This window comes from Puma concolor, chromosome D1 (assembly GCF_028749965.1).
Source record: "Puma concolor isolate L17-30 chromosome D1, mPumCon1.1.hap2, whole genome shotgun sequence".
In the NCBI taxonomy this organism is placed as follows: domain Eukaryota; kingdom Metazoa; phylum Chordata; class Mammalia; order Carnivora; family Felidae; genus Puma; species Puma concolor.
This window is the reverse complement of record NC_141676.1, coordinates 70,442,705-70,460,283: the sequence shown is the minus strand read 5'-3', so window position 1 is coordinate 70,460,283 and position 17,579 is coordinate 70,442,705. Positions and strand designations below refer to the sequence as shown.

Sequence of the window (17,579 nt, the reverse complement as noted above, 5' to 3'; positions counted from 1 at the left end):
CGATGAATACAGAATACACACTAATATTATTGCCTTTTTCTTAATAATTTTTTAAGGCACTATTGCACGGTGTGAGGACAACAAGCCCATGTGTCTCTATCAGAACTCCCTCAGTGTACGTGAACAAAACCTGACCCAAAGTAGATTAGAAAAAAAATAAAAGGAATTTACTGGCTCATGGAATTAGTAGGCGTGGCTAGATCCGGAGGCTCAAAGGAGGTTCTCGGGGTTCTTTTTCTCTATCTATCTCTTAGCTGCTTCTGCATGGCTCTAATTCTTTTTACTGTTGGCCTTATTCTCTCCTGTCACAAACAGCATCTCTCCGTGTGGGAAGGAAGACGGCCATGGAAATCACCACCCAAAAGGAAGAGGCACATGTTCTCTTCCGGTGCTGGCAATATTAAATCTCATGGCAGGACTTTGGCCTTTTGTGGGTCAACATGCCCCTTTCTTAGACCAGGAGTAAACAAACTGTGACCCACAGGCCAAATCAAACCTACCTCTTGCTTTTGGACAGGATGCAAGCTAAAAATGATTTTGTCATTTTTTTTTTTAAGTTTATTTATTATGTTTGAGAGAGAGGGAGAGAGAGGGAGTCCCAAGCAGGCTCTGCACAGTCAGCACAGAGCCCGATGCAGGGCTCTATCACACAACTGTGAGATCATGACCTGAGCCAAAACCAAAAGTCAGACACCCAACTGACTGAGCCACCCAGGCACCCCTGGTTTTGTCCTTTTTAAACGGTTGGGGGGAAAAAAGCACAAAGGGAGGATAATATTTGGTAATGCCTGGAAATTATATGAAATTCAAATTTTAGTGTCCATAAATTTCAGTTTTATTGGACACACTGCACCCATTCATTTATGTATTGTTTATGTCTATTTTCCTTTACAATAGTAGAAGCAGAGTAGTGGTGACAGAGACCATATTGGCCCACAAAAGCGAAAATATTGACTTTCTGCTCCTTACAGAAAAATTGCGCTGACCTTGCCCTAGACCCGTCTTGGTAAACAAGAAGAGACGACAGTCTGATTGGTTGGATCTGAATCATGTGCCCACGCCTAGAAGGCAGACAAGGTAAGAATAATAGTAATATTTTATACTTACTGAGTACTTACAGTGTGAGGCACTGCTAGAAGCATTTCATTGGTACTAGCTTCTTTTAAGTTGTATTTATTTATTTTGAGAGAGAAAGAGAGCATGAGCAGGGGAGGGGCAGAGAGAGGGAGAGAGAAAATCCCAAGCAGGCTCTGTGCTATCAGCACATAGCCTAAGGCTGGGCTCGAACCCATGAACCGTGAGATCATGACCTGAGGCGGAGTCAAGAGTTGGACGTTCAACCTACTGAGCCACCCATGCACCCCTGTACTAGCTTCTTTAATCTTTATAATAAATTTTATCATCCCCATATGATGGACAAAATTACTAAGGCACAGAAAGGTTAAGGAATCTGTCCAAAGTGACACAGCTAATAAGTGGTAGAGGTGAGATTTGAACCAAGCCATTTGGCTCCAGATGTCACTCTTTGGACACTATTTGGGTTTGTTCTAGAGAAACAACGTGGGATGGGGGCAGGATGGTTCTGAAGGGTAAGGAGGGGTGTTGGGAAAAAGAAGAAACAGATACCCATAATAAGGTCAGATCAATATGGGTTTAAAAAAACTTTTATTTAACTTCTTAAAACCTTAGATTTTATTTTTATTTGGTTTTGTTTTTGATCTAGTGTGAAATAGACAAGATCTGCCTTTTGCGGTGGTGGTAGTGGTGTTGGCTAACATTGATGGAGCACTGACTTTGGACTAATCCTAGCCTAGGTGTGTTGTCTCACTGAGGAAGCCAAAGCTTTGAAAGGTTACACAGACTGCCCAGAAGTGCATGGTGAAGCAGTGCCAGGGCCCTGACGAGAAGCTAGGTCTGTCTGGCTCAAACGCGTGGGCACATAACCATTATACCACACAGCCTCCCATCTGCGAGGATGCAGAGAGATAAGTTTTCAAATGGACACAGTAGAGAGCCTGACACATTACAGGCAGTCAATTCAGGTTAGTTTCTTTTCTTCTCCATTCCTGACTTTTCCTATTCCCATAATGGAGATGTATATGAGGAAAGGAATCCATACGTATCCTTGAAGAGTCCTTTTGAAGAATGCTTTAAGTAAAATTAAAAAAAAAAAATCTCCCTTTAATCAGTCTTGCTGTCAAAAGGCAGAGCAAAAATAGTAAAGGTTCAGAGAAGGGCAGTGAAAATAATTTGTGGCATGCATGGCAGAAGAGGCATTCCAAACCCTGGGATCATTTCATTTGGAAAGGAAAGCTCCCAGAGGCACAATGTTTACAGTATCACAAGCTGACGACAGGTATAGGAAAGGCTAATCAGGACCTGGTATTTACTTTTGCCCCCAAAATACAAGGACGAGACTGTTTAACGCATTGTATAATAGCCGTGTCACCTTCCACTTTGGAACACTATCAAAGTGAGCTTTACCCTCCCTTCCTACTGGCCCTGGTGCCAAGCCACACCTCCAGTCCCGATCAGTACACAAGACACTGCACTCTACACGTACTGTTCAGAAGAGAGATTTCTAGCGGGAAGGTGTGCTGGGGCCATGCAGACCAGCGTCCTCTGTTATACGTAAAATAGAAGCCCCAGTAAGGTGAATGGTTTGTCCAAATTTGCAGGGTGAGCTCATTGCACATCTAGATTTAGTTTGGCCTTGTGGTCAGAGGAACTGGATTGCGGTCCTGACTATGCCTTCATGACCTTTGGGAAACTCAGTATCCTCATTTTTAACACGGATGGAGATCAAATAATGAGAGCAGCCTAATGCTCAGTTAAGTGTATTGTGGCTTTACTGCTCAGTTCAGCATATTCCCCCCTATCCTTTTGCTCCTTGGAATCACCTTACAAAGGAAAAGAGCCCAATGCTGGGTTGTTGAAAAAACAAAAAAAGAAGAAGATGCAGCACCCCCTCCCCTGTTCACTTCCTCCCACCAACAATAAAGTCCAAACTTCGAAAGAAACTAACTTGCAAACGGTCAATGCTAGAGGCTAGAGGCCTTTCCCTGAGTGCAACCTTGTGGTCAGATACTGGCCAGGGCAATCCTTGAACAACTTGGTTGCCATCCAAGTCTGTTTTCAGCGGGGAATAAAGTTCATGTTTTGGAGGCAGTATCCTTGACTTTTTTATCCTGTTATTCAAATATTTCCTAATAATCTTCAGCATTTATACACTCAAGAGACCTTGAAGGAAAAGGATGCAGGGCTCCAGTCTTTTTTCCTTCCTTTTGCTAATGAATAGATGTTTTCTTTCTGAATTCACTGGCCCTATCACCCTATTTTTTTTTTCACACTCAACCTTACAAGCAAGAGGTCAAATAGCAAATGGGAAACTGCAAGTTACCAAGTTTAGGTTTGGATTTAGTGCTGTGAGTGCCTTTTCAACATGGAAAACCTAAGTAGAGAGGAACTGAAATTTTAGCAAATACATACATAATACATAAATTATTTAGAATAAGTGTGGGTGTTTCTGGTGCCACCTATTGGTCATACTGTAAGACTGAACTATATGCAGTATTGTTCATTCCATAAATGGAATTTATGCTGCAGCAGTAACAGTTACATATTTCAATAGGCTGGCTGAGTGTGGAAATAGGGTGACTGCTGCCTGAACATCATCTTTGGTCACAGCTACTTGGAAGTGTAAGACTATTTTATTATGTGGTTTTTGCCTTGGTTTACTCACCAATTACACGTGTAAGGAGAAACACAGAATGAGGCATAATCTCTGGGAACTCTGAGATTAATGAACCAATACTCAGATTCAAATGATTTTTGTGTCTTGTGATTCAGAACTGGTGTTGGTGCCCTGCCCAGATCCCTTTACCAGCCAGTGCACCAAGCAGTTTCCCTTAGCTGCTGGGAAGTTGGCTAATACAACGCATAGCTACCCCCTTCTCTGGAGAATTGCCCCTGGCTAAGAGGGAGTCACCTTGACCAGGAGGCTACGTGCATGCACACACATGCATGCGGCCTCCACAGCTAGTGGCCAATAACTGGCTGTCGTGGAGGTATAAAAAGCCAGGCCTCCTAACCTTAAGGCGACACTAACGCTGTCATGCAATTTGTTGTTCAGAGTTCCCCACGGGATCGAGCTGAAGCCAAATTCTTGTTCGGCCCCCTTTCCCTGTCCTGTGTGATTTCTCCTTGAAAATATTCCATAAATCACTTGAACACAATTCATCTCAGGCTCTGCTTCCAACTATCCCATGGGAAGACATATCTGTAAATGACGGAAGCCATGGGAGCAAAATAGCCCTCCAGGTCTATGAATGTGGTTTTCCCAACATGCTCAAGTAGCTAAACAAAGCAAGACTTATAAGTAGGCAGCAGGTCCCAGTGATACTGCTCTGTGGGACCAAGGACCTGTGTGATGATACAAAATATATCCTTGAAATGGCACTATGCCTGCCTTTTCTGAGAAATGCATCCAGTTTCAAAATAGTACATCCGTGCTGGCATTAGACCTAGTGCTCCCAGGGGCAATGAAGAATGACCTGGAATTGGAGGGCTTGAGGCCTTAACACATTTCTGCATCTTCTGGAAGAGCCAGGGCTTTCTGGCTTGTGTCAAAGGAGAACTTTGGGGAAACAAAAAAGCTCTGCAGAGGGTAGCTCTGGAAATCTAAGGATGGTTGGTTGACTAAGTTGGGTTTTAGGTTGTAGAAGTTCCAGCTGGTTCTCCAGAAGTGGCATTGCCAAGTAAGAAGCTAGAAGTTTTGGGTCGAGTCAGGCCTGGGTTTGGATTGTCCTCCAACTTACTAACTCTGTTTCCTCATCCACACAAAGGGGACCATAATATTTACACCCTAAAGTTTTTTTTTTGGGGGGGTAGAAATAGTGTCAGTTTAGCATCTGGTATACATTAGCCAGTGAAAAAAAAGGAAGCTATTTTTCTGCACTAGAGTTGTAGCATCTGATCAGCCTGGCCTCTCTCACTAATAAAGGTCATATTCTTGCCTTATTTATTTATACAGCTTGTTTTGAGCCTGATGGAGAAAAGGATGGTGTTCATTTAGGGCTCTCTTGTGAGCCCCCCCAAAAGCTATTTTATTTTTTTTATTAATCCTCAGATTATTATGATCTTCACTTGGTGAGAACTAATAGAAGGGTCTTGTATAATGCAAGGTCATCCTGTGTGGTTAAGAAGATTATACAGCGTTCAGATGTGCCTCACTGTGTGTAAGCAGGGCTAAAATCCAGCCTTCTTTCTCTCACCAAGTCATGAACCCCACAGGTAGTGTCCACCTAGAGGCGATCACTTTACTAATTCTCACAGAAAATGGGTTAGAAGCAGACCTGACATTGTGCAAGTCCTTTGTTCAGGGTTAAGGTCCTTATTGGGGCAGAGGGGACCATGAGGACCTTCTGAAGAGAAGACCCAAGCATCATGCTCTCTAGACTCACCTTCTCCCACCTACATGCCTGTCCTCACAAATAAAGCCTGACAGAGATATTTTATGCCATAGTAATTACCTGCCAGGGGTCTCCTCAAAATATGCTGCCTAGCTCAGATGTCCCCATACCATAATATTCAAGGTAGGGTCTGAACAATTACCAACCTCATCACCTGGGGTACTTGATGGAAAAATGTAATTTCCTGAGCCATACACCTGGCCTTCTAGATTCTATTATCTCTAGATGTTAAATTAGGGAACAGCTATTGAAATATCATTAATGTCTTCCTCATAGGCTTGCTGACTGAAGAAGGCTTCCTTGGTCAAGGATTCCTTCATCCATGAAGTCTACAGAAGAGTCATGGGAAAGAGTTGAATGTTCCCTAGAAAAGCTCTTCCTCTTGGAAGAAGCCCAAAGATACAGAAGTCATGGGCTTCCTTTTCCCTTGATAACCTCCTTCCATTCCACATCCCATTACCCCAACATATATATAATATTATCTCTCATAGGGATCCTCCTCCTCTCTCCCTTTGTTGTTTCTGGTTGGTAGTGTATAAACATATCCTCCAGCAGGCTGAGGCAGCTTGGTGATGGCTATCTTTAAAATTCTTTAAAATTTGTGTTTACTTTTTAGAATCACATCTAGCATTTTCTATTGCTCTTCCTAGAGCCCTGGGTTACCCAAGACACTCCAAGCAATCCAGTTTTGTCCTCAGTAGCAATCCTAACAGTCAGGGAATGCCCATGTCCACATGATGGATTGTTAAGTTAATGATATCTTCAACTTAGCACAGTAGTAGTAAGTAACCTACATAATAGTAGCTACTATATAAGCACGTCACTGTCAACATAAGGTTTGCCAATCAGAGAACCAAACCGAGCTGTCTAAAACCAACAACTACACTATTAGGCACACATCTAGAATTGTGTAAAGTTTACTTTGCCTGGTTCTTACGTAATTACTTCCAAGTGAGCATTAAGGAAGAACTAATTCATTAAAAGATACAGCCTAAGAAACGTTCAACACCTATGCTAGGACCTATCACTAGAGATAAATCAAACATGCCTCAATCTTTGCAAAATTCACAGTCTATTAGGAAGAATGCCTATGGAAGCATTCTGTGACCAACAGAAAACTATACCACTTAAGGGATTATCATTATTAAGGAGAGAGTCTTGCACTAGAACTTAGATGCTGAGAAGACTAGTAATATTTACTGACCACCATTGAATTTTCACAAAAATCCTACTGGTATCAGTTGGGTCAGTTATGATGCCTCCAAGTGCAAGAACTAGCAAGTTCAACTGAAAGTGACTTAAACAAGAAGAAAAATGTATTATCTCACTTAACCCCATGTTTAGACATAAAGATCAAGGGGTTGATTAATTCAGTAGCTCAATCGTATCTGCAAGAACCCATGTTCTTTCCATCTCTCTGCTCACTCATTGTATTGGTCAGGGTTCTTCAGAAAAACAGAACCAGTAGGGTATATATATATATATATACACACATGCATATATACATATACATACATACATACATATATATACACATATCTATGTACACACGTATATTTAAAGAGATTTATTATAACAACTTGGGTATGGAGGCTGACTAGTCCCAAGATCTTCAGGGTAATCCAGCAAGCTGGTAACCTAGGAGAGCTGATGATGTACTGTCAGTCTGAAGGCTGGAAGGCTCAAAACCCACGAAGAACCAATAGTTCAGTTAGAGCCCAAAGGCAGAAACAAAACAGTGTCCCAGCTTGAAGGCAGTAAAGCAGGAGGAATCTCCCCCATTTCAGGGGATGGTTGGCCTTTTTATTCTATTTAGGTCTTCAACTGATTGGATGAGGCCCACCCACATTAGGGAGAGCAATCTGCTTTACACAATCTATTGATTTAAATGTTAAACACATCCAAAAGTCCTGACAGAAACACTCAGAATAATGTTTAGCAAAACATCTAAGTGCCCTATGGCCCAATCGAGTTGACATATAAAAACTAATCATACATTCATCTTCAGTATTTGGCTTATACTTTTGGTTATGAGGGATGGCAGGAACACTTCCAGTTATCATGTCCTCATACAACATCCACAAGCTGGAGTAAGAAAAGGCAGAACTGGGGGTGCCCGGGTGGCTCAGTTGGTTAAGTGTCTGACTTCAGCTCAGGTCATGATCTCACACCTAGTGCATTCAAGCCTTGCATTGAGCTCAGTGCTGACAGCTTGGAGGCTGGAGCTTGCTTTGGAGGCTCTGTCCCTCCCCCACTCACACTCTGTCTCTCTATCTCAAAAATAAATAAACACTTAAAAAATTTTTAAAAAAAGAAAAGGCAGATTTTTCTCCATTTCCTTTCTGAAAGTTAGGGAAAATGTCCCAAGGGATGAGCCTTCCCTACCTACCCTGCACACTCCTACATCCATCCCATTAGCTAGAATTATGTCATATACCCATTCCTAATGCAATCACTTGCAAGGGGAAAATTTACCTCATGCCCTAAGATTAGGAAAGAGCTCATCTTTTTATGAGTCACTTGATATCCTGATACATTATTGTTAGGAAGGAAGAAAGGTATGGATTGGACACATAGGGTTGGGGGAAGATACTGGCTCAATAACCAACAATGTCTTCCACAAGTTCTATTATCCTATTTTAAAGGTATGAACACTAAGGCTCAAGAGACTGAGTTGGTCAGCATCACATACCTAGCAAACTGTCTGGCATGAAGTTCCAATCAAATCCTTCTGGCTCTAATTTGCTTGTTCTTGCGCTATTTGCAGGTCTATTTTAAATACTCCTAACTAACTCTGTCCTGTACTGTAGTCTTGGGCACATACCTTATTCCCTCCAATTCTTTGTCTTTATCACTGATAAATAGACATAACAATAGTCCTTACCTTTTAGAGTATCACTTAACTTAGTGTGTGTAAAGCACTTTCACTATTACAGATCTTCCTTGATTCGTGATGGAGTTACATGCCGATAAACCCATCAAAAGTTGAAAATATTGTTAAGTAAAAATGTATTTAATCTATTCAACATCATGACTTAGCCTTGCCTACCTTCAGTGTGCTCAGAATACTTATATTAGCTTACCATTGGGCAAAATCGTCTAACACAAAACCTACTGTGATTTTATAATAAAGTGCTGAATATCTCACGTAATTGACTGAATACTGTACTGCGTGAAAAATAGAATGGTTGTAAGTGTATGGATTGTTCACCCTTGTGATTATGTGGCTGCCAAGAGCTGTGCCTTGCTGCCACTGTCCAGCATCATGAGACAGGATCATCCCCCACAGTGTTAGCCTGAAAAAGATCAAAACTCAAAGTTCGAAGTACGGTTTCTACTGAGTGTGTATTTTTTTAATGTTTATTTTACTTTTGAGAGAGAGAGAGAGACAGAACATAAGCAGAGGAAAGGCAGAGAGAGAAGGAGACACAGAATCTGAAGCGGGCTCCAGGCTCTGAGCTATCAGCACAGAGCGTGACGCGGGGCTCCAACCCATGAACTACGAGATCATGACCTGAATCGAAGTCGGACATTCAACCAACTGAGCCACCCAGGTGCCCCTCTACTGAGTGTATATTGCTTGTGCACCTTGTAAAGTCAAAAACTCATGAGCTGAACCATTGTAAGTTATGGACTGTCCATATTTGCTGCTCCACCACAGTGTAAAAAACCATATATTGTACAACTGTAGGGGGCACTATTTACCTAGAATATGAAATGAATTATGCCCCTGGAGTTTCACCAATGCATCACACTTACTAAGAGGCACAGAAAATTTACCTCTAGAATGAGGGGTGGTGACTTCTTGGGTTTAAGTAGTACAACACTGGCAAGTTTTAACTCAATGCCACAACAAACAGGTGAAAGAAAGCCAAGAGAATTTTCTAAGGCCGATGATAAGGACCTTCATATATGGATCTCATTCTCACATAAGCGCTAGGATGATAAAGAAATTTTGTTACTGCTTCTGTTTTCCCTGTAGAGAGTTACTGTGCTAGGGCTTAATTCTAAGAAGGAAACAGAATTTCCTAATTTCCTTGCTAGAAGATATTGTCAGTCATTCAACACCCTTTCCTGGGGGCTCACTGTGTTTTTGTGTTCTACATGCCAAGAGATGATTCGTGTAAATACTGATCTGTGAAGTCAGAAGGCCTGACTTCTAGTCTTATTCTGTGTCTAGCTAGCAGTACCAAAGTGGAGAGTCACTTAACATTTCCTTTTCTCTCTGTAATCACATGTATCTGCCAATGAGGTGATGAGGTAGATTCTTTGGTCTCTAAGAGTGTCTTCCAGTTCTGACATTCTCTAAGCCACATAACTCCCATTGCCCTGGCTTCATGCTGATGCTGGAATTCAGATGTTGGAATTATAATGTTTCATTAGCAAGGATGTCTTGGCTCATGCCTCAAGGGAGGCTTTAACAGCACAGAAGCAGAAATGGGAAAGTCATTCAATACAACTCCTCTGAAAGCAATGTTTGGACAAGAAGGAAGGAGAAACAGGATGGCTGGAGCAGAGGAGGGACTGGCCACTCTGAAGGGCGGGCAGGCAGGGCAGATCCCGTCATCCTCAGCGCAAGTGGTCATATGTGGCAGTATAACTGAGAAAGCAGAAGGGCCCAGTTATACTGAGCAATTTATCACCTCGCCGTCTTGTATAAGCAGGCTGAACCCTCGGGTCTGATTAATGGGTCTGCTGCTTTTTACCCACAACAATGCAGGTTTGCCTGGCGAGGAGGTGAAGGGAAGACACTCTCATGTGCTGTGAACAGTCCTGGAAGCAGAGGAAAGGATATCTAGTTCTAACTCTGTCTTGGGGAAGTCATCTCCACCAATTGGGTCTCAGCTTCTCTGTCTGTTAAGTGGGGTCCTGCAGAAGATGACCTGAAAGGTTCCTTCCAGAAACCATCTAACAGATGCTACTGTTTGTTTTCATGGGTCTGAAAACTGTTTTCTTTTTGTAACATTTATTTTTTATTTTTGAGAGAGATAGAGCAAGCGAGGGAGGGGCAGAGAGTGAGGGAGACACAGAATCCGTAGCAGGCTCCAGGCTCTGAGCTGTCAGCACAGAGCCCGATGTAGGGCTTGAACCCACAAACTGCAAGATCACGACCTGAGCTGAAGTCAGACATTTAACCAACTGAGCCAACCAGGCACCCCTCAAAACTGTTTTCTTAAAATGTGTCCCTTCTTCTTGTTTTAGAACAGAAATGAAACCCCAGGTATGGATTACTGTAGTCAAAAGGGATAATAGAGAAAAACAAGGCAGGAAGCCCTAAAATTCAGTCAAATTTTGAACCTAAAAAATTGAGGGCTACTAAAAGGGAAATCAGAAAAATGCAGGCATTTGGAAATTCCTAGGATGGGATAAATGAGTGATCTTTAATGTCTTCCCTGTTTGGGGGAGCTACTTCAGTAGCATGCATACTATAAGGACTCAATAAATAGTTATTGGCTGATTAACTTTATTATAATGATTAGGCAAGGAACTAGCTGATTATCAAAGGTTCTTTGTAGTTCTAACATCCTATGCTACATTTTGCTGAATTCCAAGACAGGTCCGCTTGATTCCACAGCCTGAGCTTTTAACCATTATGCATCCTACCTTACACAGCTTCATTGCCTCCCCAAGTTGGAATTCAGCCTTCTCGGGACTCTGTTTCCTCATCTGTAAAACAGGGAGAATAACAGTAGGTACTATACAGTTTTGTTCACTGAACAAATATTTACTGAGTACCTGCTAGGCACCAGGGGTATATTAGTGAATCAGACAGTTAAGACCCTGTGCTTGTGGAAACTCTTTCCAGTTAGGAGAAAGAGAAAATTGACAGGTAAGCAAGTGAGTAACCCAGACAATGACAGGCACCAATAAGTGCCATGAAGGAAATAAAACAGGGGTAAGGAGTATGTGACTGGAGGGAAGGATGAGATGTGAGTGTTGGAGCAGATGTCTCAGAGAAAATGACACTTGTCAGGAAGGAGCGGCCCAGAGAAGATGGGGGAGAATGATGATGGCATTCTATGCAGAGGAGAAACTAGAGACCTTACAGCAAGAACCATATGGGCATGTTTTAGGAAAAGAAAGTCAATGTAGCTGGAGTGTGGTGAGCAATGAGCAAGGCAGGGGGTGTGACCAGAAGTGAGGGAAGATGGCCAGACCTCATATAAGACTTTGTAGACCTCATAAATTTTGTTCTAACAGCAACAGGAGACCACTGATGAGTTTCCAGAAATTTCAGAGAAGACATGATCTGTGGAAGCTGGTTTGAAAATTTCCCCGTTTGTTGTGTAGAGGAGAGATTGTCAGTGAGCAACGGTGGAGAGATGCCTGTCAGGAGACAGGTGCCCAAGTGATAGCTGATGAGGGCTGGACAGTTTGTGGTGGTGGAGATAGAGAGCAAAGTGATTCAAATTTAGGATATATTCTAGAGGGCACGTGGATTAAATGAGGTAATCTGTGCAAAACACCTCACAAAGTACCTGACAGAAGGGGCTCAATTAAGTGCTTGCTGTAGATAATAAAACCTGGTGCACGCAAGCCAGTCACACTTCCATTAATTCAAAGAGAAATCTGCCAAATACTTAGGTCACAGAGCAAACTGATTTAAGCTCTGATTATTTATGTGCCATTTGGGCAAGTCACATTTGTGGGCCTCAGTTTCCCCATTTATAAAATGAGGAGTGGACCAAATGAACTCTATGGCAGCTTCCAGAGCTAATATCCTATGAATCTTTTTGATGGGATATATCGTCAGGATGTGCTCAGAGAGGAAGAGTCACTATGAGTGAGGTAGAATAAAGAATTTATAACAAGGATTCCCCCTATAAAACTGTGGAAACTAGTGAAGTATTCTATGCCAGGCATTGCCTCTGTGCCTGGTGTTGGACCCAAAGTCAGTAGAGATCAGCCAGCCCCAGGATCAAGAAGGAAAGCTAGGCACAGAGTTCGGGAAGTCAAGGGCAAATGAGAACACACAAACTGGATCCCAACTCTGTCTAAACATCTCTTCTCTTGATACAGGTGACCTGTAGAAGCTAGAGCCCTTAACTACGGAGCTACTCATGCACCTGGACCAAGACTCAGAGAACCCGAAGGAGGAGCTCATACAGGTCTGAGCGCGGACCCTGCCGACAAGTGAGCCAGCACATTCAATGTGGATGAACCACCACTGTGCCTGGCACAGTGTCACTGTCAGAGTATAAAACATGGCTTCACATCCACCTCCCCGGCCTTGTGCCAATTTCTCTTGTGGCCAATGCTGATCTGGAACCACGTAGGGAAGGGAATTCTGGTAAGCGAGTTCCAACGTAGCTAAATTGACAGTACAGAGCTACCAGAGTCTACTCCTTGTCAACTTGGCATTCATATACACTTAAAAAAATTTTTTTAAGTTTATTTATCTATTTTGAGACAGAGAGTGTGTGTTGCACAAGCAGAGGAAGGGCAGCGAGGAGAGACAGAATCCCAAGCAGGCTCTGCACCATCAGCACAGAAGCAATGAGGGGCTTGAGCTCACAAACTGTGAGATCATGACCTGAGCTGAGATTTAGAGCCCAACACAGAACCGACTGCACCACTCAGGTGTCCCTCATACATGCTTTTTTAAACGATACTTAGCTTTTAAGTGAAGACAACAACAAAATCATGCTTCCAGTTAACAGAACCCAATTGCCCCTCATGCAACTGAAAACATGCTATTCTTCTCCCTAACGGACAATATAAGGTCCCTTTATCCATCTTTGGGTAACATTTATTCTTTTTCTGGCTCAGTCACCTCCCCCTTTGGAAGTAAGAGCTTTGGGAGGTGATTAGGTCATGGGAGTGGAGCCTTTATAAAATTATTTTTTAATGTTTATTTATTTTTGAGAGAAAGAGAGAGACAGACTGCAAGGAGGGGAGGAACAGAGAGAGAGGGACAGAGGATTCAAAGCAGGCTCTGAGCTGACAGAAGCAAGCCTGACATGGGGCCCAAGCTCATAAGCCGCAAGATCATGACCTAAGCCAAAGTTGGACGCTCAACCAACTGAGCCACCCAGGCACCCCGAGAGTGGAGCACTCATAAAAGAGACCGCAGGGAGTTCCCTCATCCCTTCTTCTGTGGGAGGACATAACAAAGAGACAGACATCTATGAACCAGGAAATGTGCCCTTACTAGATACATAATCTGCTGGTGTCCTGCTTGGAGCTCTTAGCATCCAGAGCTGTTAGAAATAAATTTCTGTTTATAAGCCAGCCAGTGTGTGGTACTGTGCTATGGCATCCCAAGTGAACTAAGAGAGACATAAAACAATAACCATCATGGATTTTGTGTGTCAGGAATTTGGAAGAACCACAGTAAGAATGGTTCTTCTATGCCTCAAAATGTCTGGGTTGAGATGACTCAAACAGCTGGAGGTAGGAACCACTGGGACCATGGAATCTACTTCCAAGATGGTTTATTCTTTCATACTTCTGGCACTTAGCCCGGTATAGCTGAAGGTCAGGCTCATCTGGGACCATCAGCCAGAAAATCTGCAGAGTGGTCTCAAGGTAGCGACTACTTAAAAGGCTGTTCAGAGCTCCAGAATGAATTTCCCAGTAAATAAGGTACAGGCTGCATGGCCTTTTATGACATAGTTTTGGAAGTCACCTGGTGTCACTTACACTGTATTCAATTGGTTGAAGAAGGCACAAGCTCTCCAAAATTCAAGGGGAGGAAATATAAACTGCCCTTCAATGGGAGGAATGTTGAATTTGAGGCTATGTTTTAAAATCACTCTAAGATTTTGTCTAGTCTAGTTCATGCTTATCCACAGCAGGTGGCTAGTTCACCCTTTTTCATTATTTAGCATCATTTCTGTTCTTTTCTCACCTGTATCAACGGATGAGAGGGCTGCGTATGAGAATATCATTACACGTGCTTTCTTTGCATGCTTCCCCGGGTCTCTTAGAAATTCATACACTCCTCATAGCTAGACTCACATTTCAAATTTTCTACAAACTTACTACTCACAGGTGATCTCCTGACTTATAACTCTTTGTCTGGATACTCCTGGATTTATGATTCCTAATGACTTCAATTGATAATAATGAGATCACTGGTCAACTAGCCAATGAATGTTGACAAGAAAATATCTTGGGCTGTTTCATGAAGTTTAGAAACAAGCTTCTGAACCAAACAAAAATTCTAGCCAAGGCATTTTTCTATCTTAAAATGTTTAAGAATCAGCACAGTAAAACAGAAAAGGAATGGGGCGCCTGGGTGGCGCAGTCGGTTAAGCGTCCGACTTCAGCCAGGTCACGATCTCGCGGTCCGTGAGTTCGAGCCCCGCGTCAGGCTCTGGGCTGATGGCTCGGAGCCTGGAGCCTGTTTCCGATTCTGTGTCTCCCTCTCTCTCTGCCCCTCCCCCGTTCATGCTCTGTCTCTCTCTGTCCCAAAAATAAATAAAAAACGTTGAAAAGAAAAGGAAGATAAGTGGTTGGCATAACATCTGAGTTCTGAAAGCTGAAAGCTGTCTTGTTAGGAGTGGCCTATAGAATAGACTTGACCATCCTTCTGGAACCAGTTAAGTTGCATTTTGATGGTCTCCTACACCCAGAACATAATGAAGGCTTTCTTTTTCTAAAGAATTAGAGCACATATAGCCTGAACCATTCCTTTATTTATTCAACAGGCATCTATTAAGTGCTTTGAATGGGTCAGGTAGTGTTCTCCTTTGCTGTTCAGAAACACAGCAGTGAAGAAGACACAGCCTCTGACCTCAGAGGACTGTGAAAGAGATAAAAACCAAGCCAAACCAAAACCAATACCAATGAGTAATGGAGCTCAAGAAAAAGCACTTAACTATAAACAGGTTTCACTAAGGGCATGGACCACCTTTTACATGTCTCCATACCTCCCATAATGCAGCTCAGTGACAGGTCCACAATAACCTATCACTAAACATTTGCTAATGGTCTGACAAACAAATACTGAAATGTAACGAGATTGTAGAGGTACAAAGTGTGTTTGCATTATTTTTTTGCCTCCTGCACAGGTTTGCAGTTGCCCATCTGTACGTTAAACCATCTCCATGAACAGATACGAATGTCCTATATACCATCTTCTGTTGGTAGGAGGAACAACAGGGTTCTGATTCCTTCATATGCAAGAGCTCTCTGCTGACTTCATTCTTCAATGCTGGCTAGTGGTGCAAGTGATAAGACAGTTTGGGGTCTGCCACTTAGGAGCCGTTACTTAATCTCTTGGGGCCTGTGATTCCTCAACTTTGAGCAAGATTAGTGCTCCTTTCTGCTTTACTCAGTACACATGACTTTATTTCATAACTGGTTTGGGTGCAGAGGAAGATGTAGCACCCAGACTATATACCAACTGATGGGATCTGGCCTGGCTTCTCCCCATGCTTCTGTTGTTCCACAGTCAAGTCCCTGTCCTTATGAGGTTTTGGTCCCAGTGAATTTTCCCCTCAAAAACTGAACAGGATAATAATGAACCATTTTCTTGCATTTTCTATCAAGACTGCTCTTTGTGAGTCCTAAATGTTCTGTCCATATTCAAAGAAGCTGGTTTCTTCATGAGTGGTTGGAATAAGACTTCTCTTGGAAGCTACTGAATATGGATTAGTTGGATTGTTTCTCAGGAAATAAAAAGCAGGCTCTGGGGTGGCTACTTCAACACTTAATTGGGTTAGCAAAGACCTGCAAATGAGAGGCTTTCCTTAGGAGGGAAAGGATGTTTACGGCCCCCCACCCCCCTAGGTGGTGGGTTTTAACCTAAACCCTTGTCTTTAAATGCAGCCTTTAATTTAGAAACCATTACAAGAATCTATTAGAGCAGAAAACGTCAGGTTGGAAAATTAACACATCACAGGAGTTAATTAGAACCCAGCCTCTCATTAGATGCAAATAGAGAGCCCTCCAACTGCCCAGTGGCCTGCTGAAGTCACATTTGTCACAGCTCTAAGGTGGCTGCATCTTCCCCACTCAGAGAGTGGACAGAGGAAGCTTCCCAAGCACTCAGGCCAGAGCCACTAGAGGCCCTGCCCTTTAGGTCAGTGGAAGGTACGATTCACATGCCCTCATCTTCTACTCCTCTCCTAAATGCTCTGCCTATCACAGGGTGGAGAGCCCTCTGCCTGGAACTCCCTCAGGGAAGTGTTTTCTGCAACAAAGACAAACATGCCGTGCCTGTCACCAGGAGCAGACTGGCGACTGTGTAAACCACTCTGTGAGAGGGAGGCTGAGGGGCTCCAGGCCATTCAGACTTAGCTCTAAGTCATGGTCTTTGTTTTCTTTCCACTTTCAGACTGAAATGTGATTCCCCTGGCTTTCTTTTTTGGAAAATACCTTTGAGGAGTTCCATGCAGAAAGAAAAGCTGTTGACAGGAAAAGCTCCTGCCGGGGAAGGGGCTTCTTCCAAGGGTTCTCAAAGGAGACAGTGCTTGAAGCGAGCTGAGGCAGGGATGCCAGGGCTAGGAATAAGAAGTCCAGATCACCAGAGGGTCACCTCTAACTACGGACTAGGCAATGTGTCAAGCAGTTTCCTCTGTAAGAGTAATACCGTGCACATAAACTTTTAGGCCAGGCAGACATGCGTCTGAGTCCTCTGCCACTTGCTGTGTGATCGTGAACAAATTGCTTAACCTCTCAAAACATCAGGTTTCTCACGCTGTTGTGTGAGATAAATGCAATAATGCACGTAAAACTTGTAAGACAGTAGCCGGCAGAGAGCAAGTGTCCTATAGGAGTTGTTGTTGGTTTGATAATAGTATTGCTTCCCCCACTAACGGTGTTCCCTCTGTGTGCCAGGCCCTGTGCTGTTCCTTGACCTCATGGACTTTATCGTTTAATAAACCATGTGCACATACCTTTAGCACAAAGAAAGCCCCCTCTCCTTTCTGCAAATTCCACAGAAGTGCCAATTGCACACGAACTCTGCTTCGTTGAGTAGCTCAGACTCCTGCAGTCATCCCCCTTTGAGCAGCCCTGTAACCTCAGCTACCTCTACCCTCAATTTACCCACAATTCTCTCCGTGTGTACTTACCACAGTGAGGTACATCTGTCTGTTCATTTTCTGTCTGCTCCTGTGAGTTCCCTAGGGGATGAGGATCACTTGGTCATTTGATTCA

The 17,579-nt window shown here is 43.1% G+C and overlaps 1 protein-coding gene and 1 long non-coding RNA gene across 4 annotated transcripts in view; one reads left to right on the top strand and one right to left on the bottom strand.

The window, feature by feature from the left end:
* Window positions 1-17,579, bottom strand: part of LOC147576796 (uncharacterized) — a 51,454-nt gene that overhangs the window by 22,283 nt on the left and 11,592 nt on the right. For 2 of the 3 annotated variants that reach the window (XM_086678537.1, XM_086678538.1), the window contains exon 3: window positions 17,495-17,545. In XM_086678537.1, the coding sequence (XP_086534663.1) occupies window positions 17,495-17,545 (51 nt within the window). Of the gene's footprint in view, window positions 1-10,915; window positions 11,139-17,494; window positions 17,546-17,579 lie in introns of those variants that run through there. The other variant, XM_086678535.1, reaches the window with a different exon arrangement.
* Window positions 816-13,703, top strand: LOC147576797 (uncharacterized). Its single transcript, XR_015241152.1, has 2 exons — window positions 816-1,077; window positions 12,492-13,703. It is a non-coding gene; the product is annotated as an uncharacterized LOC147576797 (long non-coding RNA).